The sequence below is a fragment of the Neospora caninum genome, chromosome XI, assembly GCF_000208865.1.
Source record: "Neospora caninum Liverpool complete genome, chromosome XI".
Taxonomy (NCBI): Eukaryota; Apicomplexa; class Conoidasida; order Eucoccidiorida; family Sarcocystidae; genus Neospora; species Neospora caninum.
In genome coordinates, this window is record NC_018397.1 from 3,470,471 (window position 1) to 3,488,179 (window position 17,709).

Sequence of the window (17,709 nt, forward strand, 5' to 3'; positions counted from 1 at the left end):
ATGTCGTCCCTCGAGGCCGTTCGTGCGGACGGCTACTACTACGGGCCGGATTACGACCCTCGGAAGCACGGGAGTTTGAATCAGTACAGAGGTTCTCACCCGCTGGGCGAGAGGGCGAAGCGGCTGGAGGAAGGCATCCTCGTCATCCGCTTCGAAATGCCGTTCAAGGTCTGGTGTACTGGATGTGGATGCGTCATCGACAAGGGCGTGCGCTTCAACGCCGCGAAGAAATGCGTCGGCATGCACTTTTCCACCAAGATTCTAGCGTTCGCCTTCGGCTGCCCCAAATGCAAGCAAGAGATCGTCATCACCACGGACCCAAAGAACGCAGAGTACATTTGCTCCAAAGGCGTGCGGCGAAAGATCGAGACTTTCGACTGCAAAGACGCGGAGACACTCGTGCTGTCTGGCGCCGAGGAACGCGAGAAAATGCGCCTCGACCCTATGTTCAAGTTGGATGAACAGGTTTCGCGGCGCACCGACCAGGCGGAGATGGAGCGCGTGATCGAGGAGCTAATCGATCTTTCCGAGTCGCGGTCGGCAGACGACTACTCGGCGAATCTCGCGCTGAGAGAGCGGCTTCGGTTCCGCCGCGAAAAAGAGGAGCAACTTGCGGGAGAGGTCAGCACCGTGGGCCCCGTGAAGGCCGCGGCCATGCAGATGAAACACGGGGAAGAGGACCTCGTGCTGGCCAAACAAATCTGCTTTCGCGCGCGGAAGACGCCCCTCGACCGCCTCGTCAAGAAAACCGCCATGAAAATGGCGTCGATTTTCGATCGAAAGAACGTCATCCCGAACAAATTCACCTCTTCGGCCCTCCAGGGAAAAGCACTCGGCTCAGGGTTCAAACTCGGCCCCTCCGTCACGCGCATTGCAGCGAACAAACCAAAGGAAACGATCGACAAACAGAAAGGCGGCGGCAAACGCATTCCCGGAACAGGACTCATCGTAAGGAACAAGAACGCGTGATTCAACAAGAGGATGTGCACTGCCCACGCGTCCACGAGAACGGTTCCACCTTTCTCTTGCTTCCATACGTGTGGAGGACGAAGGCGGCTTCAGCGAGTTCTGTGGAGACCACAGATACGGGCGATACAGAGAAATCGTCTCTTCTAAACACTCGCCTTCGCTGTCCCGCGCATGCGACAACAGTAAAAGTAGACGAAGTTCTCCGAAAGGAACGCGTTTCTGCTACTACCCCGGCGGTTTTCCCCAGACGGGCCAGAACTTCTCTCTCACCCTCTTCTTCCAAACACAGATGCGCTTTTCTTGGAAAGCCTCAAAAATCGCATGCTTGATTGGCATCTGTCAGCCGGGTGCTGACTTTTTGTTTCTTTTCTCTGCCCTCCAGCCCCCCTCGGTTCTGCGACAGTACGGCACGACCTGGAAAGCAGCGGCGAAGAACGTCTCGCTTCCATCGGTGAATGTTCAACTCTTGAGCTTTGAATTGTTTTCGCTTTTCTCCTCTCGTTGGTTAAGGCGTTTTCGGCGGCGCACCACAAGGGGCGCCTGGCCTTGCTTGCAGGACGTGAGGGACTTCCAAACGATAATGTTTTTTTAGGGATTCTCCAGCAAAACGGACGCCAGGTATTTTACTCGGGCATCCCCTCACAGATACACATTCCTACGTGTAGGCAAGCATGCAGAAACACGTGCGTATATGTGTCGGGTTCGATGCACGTATCATTTGACGTGGAACATCGTGTATCTGGCCGTTTGAACGGCGCACCGGAATTCCTCTCCGGTAACACCGCTTACGGGATTTTATCCTTTTGAAGGCTTTGGCTAGAACCGGAACTCGCATTTGGAAAAGCGCAAGAATGCGCGTCTGTTCATGCGGATACGGGGGGTACATAGCAGTGGATACATGTGCATGTACGAATGTGCGTGTATCCACGTGTACATATGAATGACGCATGTAGCGCAATATACGCATGTACATATACATTTGTGCATCTTTGTGATGTGCATCTGGTTGTACATCCACGTAAAGGTATCTGCGTATCTTTATGCGGCCTCCGCATTTGGGTGGCGTTGGGTGCATCTTGTCAACAGGTCCGTGCTGGGTACTTTTCTTCCGGCCTTTTTTCTGTTCGAGCGAGGATGTACAGATGTTTTCCCTCGCGTAAATCGCCACAGACGAATCCGTTGATCCATTCCAAAGACGACCAACGACCTCTGCGGCTCAGGAGTCGCTTCTGAGGCGAGACGAAATCGTACTGTCGCTCACCGACTGCTCGTGCTCGTCGTCCATGCCCCATTGAACCGTTTGATACGCCGCGAGTTCCAGAAGACTGGCAGATCATAAAGATATCCAAGGATCAAGGTTGCGATCGGTCTCCACACAGTCTCCGAAAAGGTGTATATAGATGTATCTTCACAGATATAGATACATATATATATATATATATATATATATATATATATATATTTGTAGTGGTTGCTCTACCCATTGAAGGCATTTATATCAAGGAAGGAATAACTGTATATATGAGTAGATCGGTGTAACCTTGCACATCTTTTGTCCTTAGGATCCGTCACACCCTAAAACTCTGAGGCCATACAGCCTCGTGCAGGTGGCGCCGTCTCGCGCTGTTAGGACGACTTTGACTTTGTCCGTAATCACACACTCTGGCGCAGAGAGTTCGCAGGCGAAGCATTTCTCTAGACGAGCTTCTTCCTGCCCTTCCGTTTCTTCGAATCCGCTTTGCCCCTCTTCGTATGCGCGACGGCGGTGACTGCCTGCCTTCCTCCCGCGAGCATGCCTACGGCACTCTGAGTCGTCTTCCGAATTCCCTTGGACGGGTCTTTCGAAGCGTCTCGAGTCCGTGAGGTCCCACGCGGTTTCCTCGTCTGTTTGTTCTCTTCTTTTCTCGTTCGCTTGCGCGTTCTGTGTTGCCTCTTCCTCCTGCGCAGCCCGAGAAGGTATCTTTTTCACAGGAAATGTATGCAGAGAGTACTGCCCTCCAGCGGAGCACGGAATGGCAAAGGATCCGACTTCAACCCAGGCCCAGGATTTTGGTTCTTCGGCACTCGAGTCGCTGCGTGCTTCATGTGCCTCATCTTTCGGCGTTCTTTCCTTTGCTTTCTGTTGTTCGTCCTCGCTTCCCCCGGCGCTCTGCTGTTCCAGAAGCGCATCACGGGTCACGACTCCGCGCCTCTGTGTCCTTCCTGGGTTTTGGACATCCACGGCAACAAAAACATCGACGCGACGAGGAACCGACGATTCACACGCGGAGACGCTTTTCGCACCGGGCCCCAAAAGATTTTTCGTTTCTATTGCTATCGACGCCACAGCGACATGCTGGGGAAGCTGAACCGCGACCTGTCCCTGCCGCCCTTCAAAGTGGAAGAATTTTTCGTCCGTTACGTCCCATGTTTTGTCCCTTATCAGAACACTTGCATCCATTTCGTGGTCATACAAGGGGAAGTAATGTGACCAGTTCAAGGGGAAAAGGCCAGACGAAAGGCCAGCCGACAAGGAATCCGCCGCCCTCGGCTTCTCGGCGTCCTCCCCGTCAGTTCCCTCCCCTTCTTTCCCATTTGTTATGTATCTGGGCATGAAAAACGAGGCGACGCTCCCGAGGCGGCGCGAAAGCGTTGCTGCCCAACGCGGTGGAATCCCGGTCGTTTCGCCCTCAAGGATGTGTGCGCCTTTACTGGCTAGAGCCCAGTTGGCCGCTCGTCCTTTAGCCGTCTCCGGCGCTTTTCCGGAGAGGGAGAGAGAAGAAGAGGCGTAGAACAGCGAGGGCAGAGACACAAGGGACCAGATGCTGGTGGCTAGGAAGGAAGAGGCGGTAGACACAGTCAGAGACCAGAGAGACACGTTCGGGTCCTGAAAACAGAGGGACAGCAGACAGATGCGCGGAAGAACACACAGCGAAAACACAGGGTCCAACACGCCTGTCCCCTCGAAGGGATTCTGAACAGGCTCTTCCGCTTTCAGCCTCTCGCAAACAGCAGGAAAAAACGGTTTAAATGACTCACGTGAACTCATCGGAGCACACACATAAATAACCTCAAACATCGACATAGGTGTAAAAAACAAGAGGGGATAAAACTTGAACAGGTTGCCGAATAAACACCCATCGGTTTTCGAGGGCTTCCTCTTCCGACAGCAGTCCTACGTGAGACGGCTTCACAAGAAGAGCGTTGGAAACACACACACATGTATTTGCATGCATATATAGATATGCTTTCCTTGCTGCATCTATACAGCATTCAAACCATAAATACGTAGAAGATGTGCAGTCGGTGCCTTAAGTCGGTTTCTATGCCGGGAAAACGGAGCGTCCTCTAGGTCTGTACATCTTTGGAAACGACGAGAGGGCACACAGGAGTCAGAAGGGTACGCCCCGCGCACGTTTTATCACCAGAAAAGAAGGAGCAGCCGTCCAGCTAGACATGAGTAAATCAAGTGAACAACAGCCTTGTCGTTTCCCGGGGTTCGTCCTCTAATGAGGCCAGATGGCAGGGGCGCGTTTCCACAGGTTCAAGGTGTTTGCATTTCCTCGTTTTGCGGCCCTACCGGTATGTGGAGAGCGACGAGCCGGCTCATGATGAAGAGGAGACCGAAGAGAATAAGGATCGCCCGTATCCCGCGCTGGCGCCCAGCTCTCTCTGACTGCCTGCGGTCTGTATGTGTAACGGCGGCAAGAACATCGCTGCAGATATCCACGATCAGTTGTGCGACTGCATTCTCATTTGGTCGAGACTGGAAATGGACGGCTCTTTCGCCTCCGTCTCTGTCTCTCCCGAGTGTCGTCGACGCTTCTGATTGCATGTCTCTCGCTGTTTCACTTTCCCCCCGAGGGTCTTTGAAGCCTGGTAGTCGCGCCGTCGCATCGCGTTTGCTCTCCTCCCGCACCTCGGTCAACTTTTCTGAATTTCGGCCTCGTTTTTGCTGGTCTCTCGGTTCTGTCACGCCCACTCCTCGCCCGCCGTCCTTCTTTTTCCTTCTGTCTTTCCCCATGTTCGTTGCAGTTCTGAGGCGTGCACCTTGTCCGGTTGCATCCCAGCGCGAGTTGCCAAGGGTGCGTTCCCCTGCGTCTTCTCCCGGGTGTCCTTCGCGAGCTCGTTTTTCGTCTTTGCCGCCTTCTCCATGAAGTCTATCAGAGGCAACAACATCAGGATTTGCTCGTTCGTGAGACCTGGATGCCGCGCGAGGGGTTCTCTTCCTTCCTCGCCGAGGAGGGGAAGACTGATCCGAAGAAACGGAGGCCTTCCACGCAGCCGGTTGTGAAGGCAAGTGCTTGTCCAAAGAACGCGAGTACTGCAAGCCAGCAGCATCGGGGTCCGAACTGAAGGCTCGAAGTGGAGCGGCTGGACCATCCGAAGCGGGTGATGACGAAGGCAACGAAGCTGGGCTTAGACCGCTGGATTTTCTTCTTCGCCTCCCGGACTTTGTCTGAACACCTTCGGAAACTCGCTTCTCTCTTTCTCCATTGCTGTGTTGCGGGGCGAGGAAGGCCGTCGCTCCGGTCGCCGGAGCTGCAGAAGGCTGAAAAGGAATAACCACAGACACTTGAATCCCTCTCGGGTCTACATAAGAAGACGCATTTACAGGAAAGAGACTGTGCACAGACGGAGATAGAACTGTCCCTTGCTCAGTTTCAGGGAGGAAGAGCGCGCGAGGCGAGAGCGCCGCGGGTTCGCTGGGAGAGAGCACAGAATTCGGGTTATAGCGACTGACCACCTCTTCAGGTGTCGTCCGGTGCCGTCGCGGATCGATGGTGGGCGAAGCCTCGGCATTTTCGCCATTCCTTTGGATGCCCGTCAGACGAGGTGAAAAAGTGGGAGGCCCCGGGAGAAGACTCTGTAACGGCGAGTGCCCATAAACCGGAGCTGTGGAAATAGGATTTGCGTGCTGCTCCGGAGTCCCACGTAGACGTGACTGACTCTTTGCTCTCTTTCGCACTCTTCTGTGGCTGTGTGTGTCTTCCTCAGCATGGGAGGACGACGCCCCAGAGCGCAGCATCGTCTTTGCGCCTGTGTTGCTTCCTTTCCTTCCGAGAGGCCGGTCACCCGCTGGAGCAACACAGGGGTGGGAGCTAGACGGGGACGCGTGTCATGGCTCCAGGTTGGTTTTGTTTTTTCTACAACGGCAGATGACTTGGAAAAAAGGTAAAGAGGGACACCTGCATCTAGACTGCTGACGATCGTTCCCTCGTTTACTGTGCTTTTCTACGCGTCTCTCGACGGGTCCACCTACGCATGTATATGTGCGTAGATACAGGACGTGCAGGATATTTCCGGAAACTGGCACGTACAAAAAAGCAGACCCTCTATTTTAGGACAGTTGGGCATTTAGGACAGAGGCGGCCCCAGTGGAATCCACTCATGCAGAAAACTTCCACGGTTTCTGAGAGAGAGCCTACCCGCGATCTGGGAAGGACACCACCTTTGAACAAAGAGCGTCTCGGTGAAAAAGCTACCTCTTGTACACAAGAAATTCCTTCGCAGGGAATTGCCGAGAAAACGGTATTGCAAAATCGGACCGAACCCTTCTCTCAGACTTGCAACGCCGATCCGATCCAAGTTCAAGAGAAGCTAGACTCGGGCTTCGTTTTCGGAATTGACTTGGGAAGTAGTCTAAGCCTTTTTTTAGAGTCGTGTCTTGGAGAAAGTGGACTGCTGAAGGCGGAAGTGAGGGATGCCGGGAATGCGGCCCCACAAGCTCACACGCCTCTGTCTGCTCTCGCTGCCTCGTGCCTGTTGGGTTCATACCTATGTTTGAAAAGTGCAGAATGCGTTTGCTCATGTGCACATCAAGTACACTGGGAGTATCCGTAGCTGCCGGAACCACATGAGGATTCTTGTGAAAAAGGACTGTCAGTGTACACAGGTAAGTCAATCCGGCATCGCTTCTTTCCCGAGTAAGGGCGCCAGAACCGACCTGGGGGATCAACGAAAGCAGCTTTCCGCCGCTGGGAAAAAAGCGAGGCTGAACGAGATTGCTTGTTGGACATGAAAAATCACTACACTTGACACGGGCCCGTTATCGCTTTGTTTCGTGCGATAGAAGCCCTCATTTTCGGAGGCTATACAGAGCCTGCCTTCGACGGAACACGCACGTTCATAAGCTAAAGCTTCTGTTGCTTACGCATGATCCTAAAAAGGCTGAAAACTCCACTTTCTTGATAGCCAACAACTTATGACGCATACCGAGGCACTCGAGAAAGAGTAAGCGACTGCTTCTGGTGTTTCCATGTTCTCCCTGTAGTTTGCACACGGGTTTATACGCTGATTGAAGATACGTCTGACATATCCTCTCTCATACCGTCCTACGACAGCCAGTGATGGTGTCGGGGGTACATAGACGCGCAACACCGGGAATATATTGGGTATCGCGTCACTGTGCTTCTTAGTAAGAGCGAACTGTATCGGATGGCTGATTTACTAGATCTCTACATGGCAATGTGACAAAACAGAATGATGATTTTTGCCTCGCGATTGCGACTTGATTCTTCGTTCGGAGAAACCAAGGAATTCCCAAACATCCGGGAAATGCAGCCAACGGAGAATGTTCGGCTTTCCAACCAGTTTATATTTCCCTCGAAAAAAAGACATTGCCATCTGAAGTGTGTGCTTTTTCAATGGACGCGAAAGTGCTCAGAGAGAAATCCTAGCTTCTGTGCAATTCTGGGTATTGCAGACACTCGGCACATGCAACTGTGTGTGACCTTCGTGCACGCGGCTGTCGAAAAAACGCGAACGATTATACGATCAATTGGAAAAGCCACTTCACAAAAGCAAAGGCCGAAAACGTTCCCCGAAATCCCCCGTCGCTTTCGAAACTCAGATTAACTGTGCGCCCACGTTTCTCGTGTTTTCGGGACTCGTCCCTTCTTCGTTGGCGACTGGCTTTCCTCCCTCGCGCCCTGCGGTTAATGAGTGACACGAAAATGAACAAGAACTATCAACGGTTCTTATAAAACAAATCTTCCTCCAGAATCAACCCTTCCTCAATTCGTTCTCTTTTGTGCCGTGTTCCACATCGGCTGATTCGGTTTACGCTATATTTCTCCGGTATCTATCAAGCGAAATCTCAACAACATGTGTCTACGTCATGTATCTCTCGGTATATCTAAAATATCAGATACAAACAGGTCCATATACTACGGGTGTCTAGGTGTGACGCATTTTCTGTAGCGCCCCTTTCCATGTCTCCGGAGGCTGGAGTAAACTGCATAACAAGGAGAAGACGAGCGAAATTGGAAGCAGTTTTGCTTGGCGACAGAAGAGAGCCAACGGCAAACCGCCCGTCGAAATTCGACAAAGCGAATGCACAACAGAAAAAACAGATACATATGCATACATAGCTTTACTTATGGACATGAGAGCTATGGGAGCTTCAGGAAAGTGAAACGATAACTCTATTCTTCAGACACGATGCGTTTGGGAACGAAAAGAAAAAATCGCTTACATTCGTATTATAACTAATTACACAAAGAGGCATTTCTCAATTCCCATGACAGGAAGTTATGAGGCTGTCTCTGTACACTACCGTTTTGAGTTATCGCTGGAAAAAAACCTCTTTGTCTTGTTCGGGTCACACTGCTTTAGATTTCCCCCGTCCGACGCCTTCCTTCTAACCCCTCCCTCTTCTCTCTATATATGCGGTAATTCTTGCCTCTTGATCTTTTCCCTCTCCGTCGTCTTGTGCTAATCTCTCGTTTCCGCTCCTCTTTTTTCTCATTCCTGCATTCTTCGGCTTCTTTTCTCGCTGCAGAGGCGGACGGGGCAAAGGCCTGCCTCCTCTCTCCTCTCTTTTTCCTCCGTCGACTCATGAACCATTCGCTTCTTCATCGATTCTTCTGTAGCGCTTTCGTCTTTCCCTGTCTCGCTTTCGGGTTTTATGTGTCCCCTGTCTTTGACGGGAAAAGTAGCTCTAGACATGCCGCTAGCACCCCCGTGCCCGTCGTTCTCTTTCTATTCATGCTCTTTTCAACCCTCCAGAAGTACATACCCCGCTACACAAGCGTCAGCCACTAAAACTTCATATCCCCCCCTGTCTTCCTCTTTTCCTCTCGTGTTGCTCCTCGCTACTCTCTTCTTTCCCCCCCGCGCGCGGAGGTTCTTCCCCCGGCCGAGACTCAAACGGCCTTCTAGTAGTTTAACTCTGCTGGTCCGCCTCTCCTTCAAAACACAACCTGACAACTGCGTATTCCTTGTCAGGAGCGAATGGACAAAGACGGGCTTTTTCTCTTTCCCGGAGAAGACGGTGGAAGCAAAGACGGCAAGCGAGTAGGGGTTACGGCGAGACACGAGCCGCTTCGTTCCTGGTAACCGCCGCGCGACAGCATCTCTGGTTTTCCAGTGTCTTGGGACATGTCGCAAGAGATGAGCAAATCGAGGAATCGCGCTTGGACGCCCGCAAACAAACACCGCCATGATACGGCGTTTTTTTCAGTTCACATCCGGTGACTGAGACCATGTCTGTCCCTCAGGTTCTCCGGACTCTCTGTAAGCATTCCACTTTTTGCTTGGCTTTTGCTTTCCTCCTTCCTCCGAATCTCTGGTCATGCAGCGCGCCGCATGGCCGTCCATTCCTTCATCTCTCGTTTCCTTTTCTCTCCCCTGATGATCTCTCGCGCTCCCGCCTTCCTTGTGCCGTGACCCTTCCTTCTCTTTCCCACTGTCTTCGTGAACGACTCCTTCGCCAGGAGCATCTCAAAATTCTTTTGTCTGCCGGCTCTCCTCTCAATCCTCTCTCGCCGTTCCGTCTGCTCGCTCCCCAACAGATCAATCTCTACCGATCGGTCCGTCTTTTGTCGTTTCTTCTCTTGCCCCGTTTCCGTCCCTCCACCTGTCTCTCCCTCACTCCATCTCTCCTTGTTCTTCGCCTCTTTTCCCGGCGCTGCTTCGCCTCCCCCGCATTCTCCTGTCTCCGTCTCCAGCCCGCTCCCTTGTGGTACCTCTCGCTTTCCGTTCATTCGGGCACGCACTTTCTTCGCGTTTCCGTGGACGCTCTCTCCTGTGTCGCCTCCTCTCTCATGGTCTCTCCGTTCCTCCCCTGCTTCGACGTTCTCGTTCTTGGGCGAAAACTCCAGATGCCGGAAAATTCGTTCCGAGGCAACAGCATGAGAAAGCAAGACTTCCGGGGGAAGGAATGCATGCGGACCATCACCTGATGCCGCTACGCAGCCCTTCCCTGTCGAAGGATGACGACGGGAGCGGTGTTTTCCCACACGCCGAGGATCGCCCTCTGCCGTTTCAGTTCTGCCGTCTTTCTCTCCCTGGTCATCTTCTCTTCTCACGTGATGCACGCGTTTTGTTGATGTGACCGTTCGCCGCCTTCCCGTCCTTCGGGCCTGCGTCGCAGCTTCACCTGGTTCGGCCCCAGCTTCGTCTCCAAGAGGTTTTGCATCCTTATATCCGCCTCTCTGTCGCTCTGTGTGCTTCGCGGAAGCCCACAAAGCAGAAGGAGGGAGAGAAGAACACAGTCTTGTGGCTCTTGCGCTTCGTCGTTGATCTCTGCTTCGCGCATCACCGTTCACTACCCCGTTCTGTGGGGGACCAGAAGACGCGGGGAGAGACGAGAACGCCCGACTGTGAAAAACGGTGTTTCCTCGCTTGCTCTCCCGCCCTGGTTTTGGTGGTCTCCCTCGCTTCTTTGAGACTGAAGGGCGTTCCGTTCCGTTCGTTGGTTCTTCGTTCTCACATTTTCGTCGCTTCTCTCGTTTCACCTTTGCCTCGACCTTATCCCTAACCTCCTCCCTTTCCTTCTCATTTCCCTTCCCGTCGTTCGCTCTCCTTTTCCTCGCTTTTTTCGGTTCCTCTCCTTCTGTTTGTTCTGCACGGGGTTGCTTCTCAGCCTCTTGCTTCGGGCTTCTCAGCCCTCTTCTTTGCCCCTCACTTTCCTCTGAGAGTTTGGAGACGAGCCTCGTCGCCCGTGCACCGCCTCCGACCGCCCAGGAGACAGGCGTCTCCTCGCCCGTTCCGGAACACGGGTAAGCTACAAGCGCGGCGGCGACCTCGGCGGCCTCGGCCGCTCGCCGGTCCTGCGCATGGTCACACGCGGTGCCTCCAAGGAGGTAGCATGCGGCACGCGCAGGATTTCTGACTTTCTTTTGTAGGGTTAAGAAACCTTCACGAGAGGACAGAGTAGGCAGTCGTTTCATATTCCGGTTGCTTCGCAGACGGCGGCAGGCGAGTGGAGGAAACAGGCGACTGGTTTCGGTGTTCCGCCTTCTGCGCAATGGGGGCTTAAGAGTAAAGGCGTTCGCTTGGTTGTCTGGAAGAGAACCCAGAGATCGAGGAAACGAAGGTGGCTGCCTGGAAGGAGATGCTCCCCACAGCGGCAGACTGGACGGAGATCCTCCTGTCACACACGAAATGCAAGAAGAGACATGAGGAGTTGCGAGGGAACAAGAAGACGCGGGAAGAGACGAGGAAGAGGAAGAACGCAGAGAAACAGACACAGAAGAAAAAGACGACGAAGGGGGGGAAAAGTCCTGAGGCGGCCCACGTGCAGGCGCCTTCTCTTCTTCCACGGGTTCTGCCTTGGACTTGCGATTTAGACGCGGAAGAATTTTGCTTATCTCTTGAGTGGCGCTGGCAATTGCTTGATCGTCTTTATGCCCGAGGACGACGTTTCCGTTTCGTCTCCCACGCCTTTCCTCTCTATTTTCACCTCCAACCCTCGCTTCTTCCTCGACTTCTCTCCTCTGCTCCTCTCCTGGATTCTTGCCCATAAAAAAGCCTGCTTCTTTTCTCTCTTCTTCTGCATCTCCTGGGTCTTTGTTGTCCCCCTTTCCCCCGTCTCCTCTGTCTCGCTCTCCGTCTCTTGCCAGTTCATCTGTCTCTTCTTTTCGCCTTCCTCTCGGTGTCTCTGCGGCTTCTTTCCCGTGGGCTCCCTTGCCACACTCGTAACCCGTTTGTCCCTCTGCTCGCGCGCTCTCCTCAGCCACCTGGAGCTCGCGTTTTAGCCGCAGCACAGCCTCAGTGCGGTCGCCGGTCGAGAGAGGGAGACTTCGCCACAGCGATCTTTTGAAGACCCGCAGGGGCGATACGTTCGAGACCGACGAGGCCGCTGCGCGGGCCGTGAGAGCATAGACGCCGCGGCGCACTTGCCGAATCAGTGTGCCGTCTGTACACTCCCGAAGAAAGCGAGAAAGGTTCGTACGAAACGACGGACTGTCCGTCTGGTGAAGATGCTCACAGAGATAGTCTCCGATGTCCTTAATTGTCGCCCCACACCCCACAATCTCCGACCCCAAACCACCAGCCTCGCCATCAGGACACCCGTCGCCTTTCTCGTGCGTCTTATGCCCCGTCAACCACCGTTCCTTCTCCGTTCCAACCTGGAAGTCAGACACAGCGGCGCGCGCTGCTCCGCTAGAACGACTCGTACCCCCTCCTGCCGCGTTCCTTTCTCGTTTCAAGTCATCTCGCCTGTCTGACGTGGGCAAGCGTGGATCGCCGCTTTCAGCATTCCTTGGCGGCCGCCTACGAGGATGCGCTGCTTCCGGTTTCTGTCTGTTGGCCGCCGAAGCTTTCCTTCTTCCCCTCCCTAGGCCTGGCTCTCTTTCGCCCTCCTCCCTTTTCCCCACGCACCTGCGCTGCGCGTCGCTCGGGTCTCTCTGGGAAGCACGGCAACGCACTCCTCTCGCCGACCCCGCGTCGCTTCTGTGCCTGTCTCTGGCTGCGAGGCTCTGCTCCGTGGCTTCCGCTTCGACTCCGCCCTCTCCGGGCGCGCCCCGCGCATCCGAGGAGACACTTTCCGGCCTCGAGCAGCGACGTCCCGCCCGCTTGGGGGAAGAATTCAGAGCCGCAAAGCGTCTGCTGCGACTCCGCCGAGCCCTCTTCTGGCTGCTCAAAGCCAGCAGTGCGAGACGGGCGAGATGAAGGAGTAGAAGGCCCCCTCCAGAGGCGGGCAGAGAAGAGGAAGGTGGAGAAACCGAAGAGGACCGAGGCGTGGTGCTTGCGCGCGTAGCGGAGCGAGACGGGGTGACGGAGGCACGGAGGGCGACTAGCCGTTTGCGGCACGAAGGAGGATAACTGGGAAGGGCGTTCGCGCTTCGCAGTTCGACGTCCTGGCGGCGTTTGTGAATCTGCGCGGACCTGTCGAGGAGCGTGAGGACGTGGCTCCACCCTTTCTTCGTACGGTGTTGCCTCGTCCAACCTCTCACCGCCTACGGCACCTCCGTCAGAGACGGATCGGCAAGCGCTTTTCGTGTCGTCCCTTTCTTGAAGGCCCCGGCGAACTTGGGAACTGACGCAGGCGCGAGAAGCAACTGGAGGAGAGAGTGACGACGGGCATGTTGCAGGCGGTAGGCTTGACGCGTGAGATGCAAACGAGTTAGCAAGCTGAGAGTACGACGGAGAGCAACGACCGGAGACAGCTGGAGCATGGCGGGCCATCATTGGAGACGAGAAAACTACCGCAGGCTGATCCCAACGGGAGTCTGACTGACTCGAAGCGTCGGCCGCGACAGTTTTACGTACGCTTTGGCTCCTACAGGAAGGGTGTGATGGGAGAGTCTCTCGGCTCTCTTTTCTCGAGGTTTCTGCGCCCTCCGGATCTCGATAGAATGAGGACGACGATAGGGCGGAGCGGCACGTCGACTGAGAAGATGAATGTGCGCGAGAGCAATCACCGAGAGAAAAGACCGGATGCGAAAAAGGAGACGCAGGTGAGTCAACACACGAGGAGACATCGAAAGGCAACGTGCGTGGAGTTCGTCTCTTAAGACGCCGCAACTGACTGTTCGGCACCGAGTTTTCGTCTACGGCGAAGCGAACTAGTCGCTCGAGAAGGTTGCCGTTCCCACGATGAAGAGGGAGACGATGAGGCGGATGAACACACAGACGATGGCAAGAAACAACACCGACGTTCTGTGCACTGCTGGCCATGTTTCGATCTCTCCCGCTTGCATGCTGACGCATTTTTGGGAGGGGGCAAGCTCCACGGTCTCGTCCCACTTTTGGTTGGTTGACGTGTTTTCTGTGTGATAGAGTCTTGCCCGTCTGTGCGCCCTTCCTCCTCACCTCTCGCCTCGAACGCTCCACAGCCTTCTGACTCCGGATTTACTCTCGACTGTGTCGTTGCCGGTGCGGCTGACTGCGGCGCTGCTCTATCGGGAACCATAACGCTGTTCGTGTTCGAAGAACGAAGAATCCCATTCTGGTTTTCGCCCACCCTTAGTTTCCTTTCCTTTAAAAAGAGATTTCGGCTGTCACACGCTAAAACACCGTCATGGAACCGCTGAGTAGTCGGAGGGGCTCCGAAGACTGAAGCAAAAAGCGCCGGGTGGGCAGATGCGTCCCGACCTAGCTTTGTTTATCTCCGCCTTGCCTTTCTCGTCCTACTACGAGCGGCCATGCCAGGCACACGCATGTGGGTAAAAATGTATTTACGCCTTAAGAGAGAGAAAAATTGAGGGAAGTTCAGCGCCTCGACTGAGGAAAGCCGTGAACTATGCACATCTCCCTCTCAATCACACCCTTGCGTAGTAGCCTTTCTCGTCCTTTTCCCCTATCTAGGCTGCGCTCAAAACTCTCTCCAGAGACCATATATATATTCAAGTATATATATTAAATACTGTGTAAAGAATTATATATCCAGGAAAGCTCAGGACGGGCACCGAGACAGGGCGTGACGTGAGGTGAAAGAGCGACGCGCCTCCCGGCTCCGACTCACGCCACCTTTTCCGTCCGTTCACTATCACGCGAGAGACAGCCGAATGGTGTGTACCAGTGACACGAAAACTTGACTTCCACGGAAACGAAGACAGGAAACTCTGTCACAATGACGAACCCAACAACACGATGCGTCCCTGTGGTGGCAGCCTTTGCGAAGCACACGCAGATCCTGGAAAAACGCGACAGACTGGCCATTCATAACGCGGCTAGTGGACTTTACGCCTGTGCCACGTCGCGCCTTGCAGACGTCCCGTCTATAGAGCATACTGCGAAGGAAGGCTGAAGAGAGTCCAAACTGCAGTAAACACAACGCCGGAGTAACGACGGGATTGCCACATGGCTACTATATTTACAAGAGCGGGCCGGAGAAATGGCATAACTTCAAGTGTGCATCCTTCTCGAAACGGACGAGCGGCCCCCGCAATCCCCGACTCGGCCACATAGACTCTCCGTAACCACGGAATAGGGTGGCAGCGATTCGTAGAAGGATGACTGAAACTTGAGAACGAAAAACGGTGAAAGTCGGCGGGGCAACAACGAACTGGTGGTGTGTACGGCGCGCCCACGTAGTTGCTGCCAGGTCACCTCTCCTCGCACGCTTCAGTAAGCCGGAGCCTGCTAGAGAGAAGAAACACGGGTATCTTCGACTTTTCTGTGAGAGGCGCGTATCTTGAAATCTCAGTGCAGTGCACCGCCGCAAGGAGACAGCCACTTCATGGTTTTCACCCGTGGGTCTCCACACACTTTTTCGTGCCCGGTAACCAGTAGGATGCGACGCGCGCGGAAATCGGCGTGCGAGGCCATCGAGCCGGAATTTGACAGTCTCCTGATCTATCTCTCGTGCGTCACAGACTGAGGCATATGTGCAAGGGACAGGGTTACAGAAAATGACTCGAAGAAGTTCTGTGTTCCCTCTCTCTCACAGTAGCGCTCAAGTGCATTCCGAGAAATAGGCGCAAAAGCGCAACCTGGCGCGGGGGAGTGTAGCCGCGGAGCCGAATGAGCGACTCGACAAAGGAGAGGATTTTATGCTCTTTGTAACCGCTTTGTGGCCTACCTTTTCTGGGTCTTTTCCTCTTCAGATTCTTTCCTCACAGACGTAAAGGATGGAAAGTGACACTCTTCGTACTTTTTCGCGAGGAGCTACACGAGGTGCGCTCCCTTATTCGCCACACTTCCTCCTGACAGGTTGTCGTTCGTTGCACCACGGAAACGGCGCGTGACACTTTTTTTTCTGTTTTTAACAGCACGCGAAAGCGACTACCACTTGTTCTTGCTGTGGAATGCGGAAGAGATGCCTCGCCGGCACCGTGGACAGAAGTCTGCATTCTCCGTCAGATAAAGCGCGAGGTTTTCTATCGTGTGCATGAACCGGCAGCGCGCGCACGGGACGGGGAAGACATGGAGCGAGACCGGGTATGTGCTCCGTCCAAAATAAGCGCTGTGGGCAAGAGAGACGGCAAGGAGAAGAATTCTCGTACACCTTCTTTCTTTCTCGTCGAATTTTGTACCCTCCACATCTGCCGAGAAGATTTCTCACGGGCATAGTTCGTTCGAAAAGGGGTAACTCTACAGCGTTGCCTTAAAACTGCCTGGGCATGTTCTGAATCGATTCCAGCGTTTTCTAGGTCATGGTGTATTTCCTTCGATGCCCCGTCAAGCTAAATCTATGTTCGAATACACCTTGTGTGAGAAAAAAGAGTTGATTGGAGAGGGACGCTCGAGAGCTTGTGGACGCTGATGTGTGGACTTCACTAACGCCACAATGACCCCCAGGCGACTGCGAGATCCTCCACAGCGCACACTGAATGGAGCGAACTTCCACCAACGAGCTGAGAAATTTCCACAACATCAAAGTGTTTGCTTATCGGCGGATTCTTTCACTGTAAAACAAACCTCTCCGCTGCCGATGGGGCCCCGGCCTGCAGTCTTCATTATTCTCATACCGTCAGGGACCATCAGGCCTCTGCAATTCCACATATGTAAACCCGTGGACAAACAAGGTACCCCCCTTATGTAGCCATCGGCACAGAAAAATATTTTGAGAGGAACTCAGGAAAGTCCTGGGGCTTGATGCGAGGGAACGGCTCTCTCTCAAACCTTGGTTTTTTCGTGAGTCAGCGCTTTACGTTCTGGATCTTCCCCTGCAGCTTTGCACCGGCACCGGCGCAATATTGTCAGAAACACGACAGCGACTGTACGAGCCGTAAGCTATTTTTCGGGTGCGATGTAGGGTAATCAGGAGGTTGAAGGCTGAGTCATCTGAGGTTCCCGACAGGTTCCGTCTTGCGAGTTGCAGAAACATACAGAGCCCACAACTTGAGAACTGACGGGGACCGGATGGAAAAACCGAACTACTTCTCGTAAGGGTGCCTATGTCAGGCACCAGTAGTACTAGACTGTGTGCACTCTAGCATTTTCCCCTGCTGCAGTGCCATGTAAACTGGGCCACCATCTGGAATGGTACTCTTCTATGAAGATCCGTGAAGCCGAGTGCTGCCGTAGAAGACCGAAGCTTTCGCCTCTGACACAACTGCGAGAAAATTAGAGGAAGAACGGAAAAGCGAGCTGGGATGCCACCGTGGTCGTTTCGTCCACGATTCAGTCACGAGACAGTTGGGTTTCCCGGACCAAACCGCGAACTGGCTACTTTTTTTTGTACAAGGCAACCTTCTGACGACGCCAGGAAAGCTCCAGGAGATGATCGCGAGCCAATAGTGCTCTGATTCCGATGGATCTTGGCGCTCCACACTTTCCTGGCGCTACACACTACCCACATGTTTCTCTCGCGTAACCGGCACAATTAGACAGCGGCCTCCATGCTCACAACCAACCATCATTCTGTAATCTCTTCTTGACTTTGTCTACATGTCCGGTCCTGCTGCGATATACGGACCCATTCACTTCGCAGACTTAGCAATCTGTCTACCTGTTGCCGGGCTCTCCCTGCTGGAAACAACGAAGGAAATATGCAGCGGATCCCTTTTTCGCAGACACGTGCGCAGACACGTGTAAACGTTGTATAGGCAATGGGAGCAGCGTTCTGCAGACAGTGCGCACGTC

The 17,709-nt window shown here is 53.9% G+C and overlaps 1 protein-coding gene across 1 annotated transcript; it reads left to right on the forward strand.

Moving 5' to 3' along the window:
• NCLIV_057100 (GH23000, related) lies at nt 1-969 on the forward strand (the record flags this gene model as incomplete). The annotated part of the gene is made up of 1 exon (XM_003885266.1): nt 1-969. The coding sequence occupies one exon, from the start codon at nt 1-3 to the stop codon at nt 967-969; it is 969 nt and encodes a 322-aa protein (XP_003885315.1).
• Between the last annotated feature and the right edge of the window lie 16,740 nt (nt 970-17,709).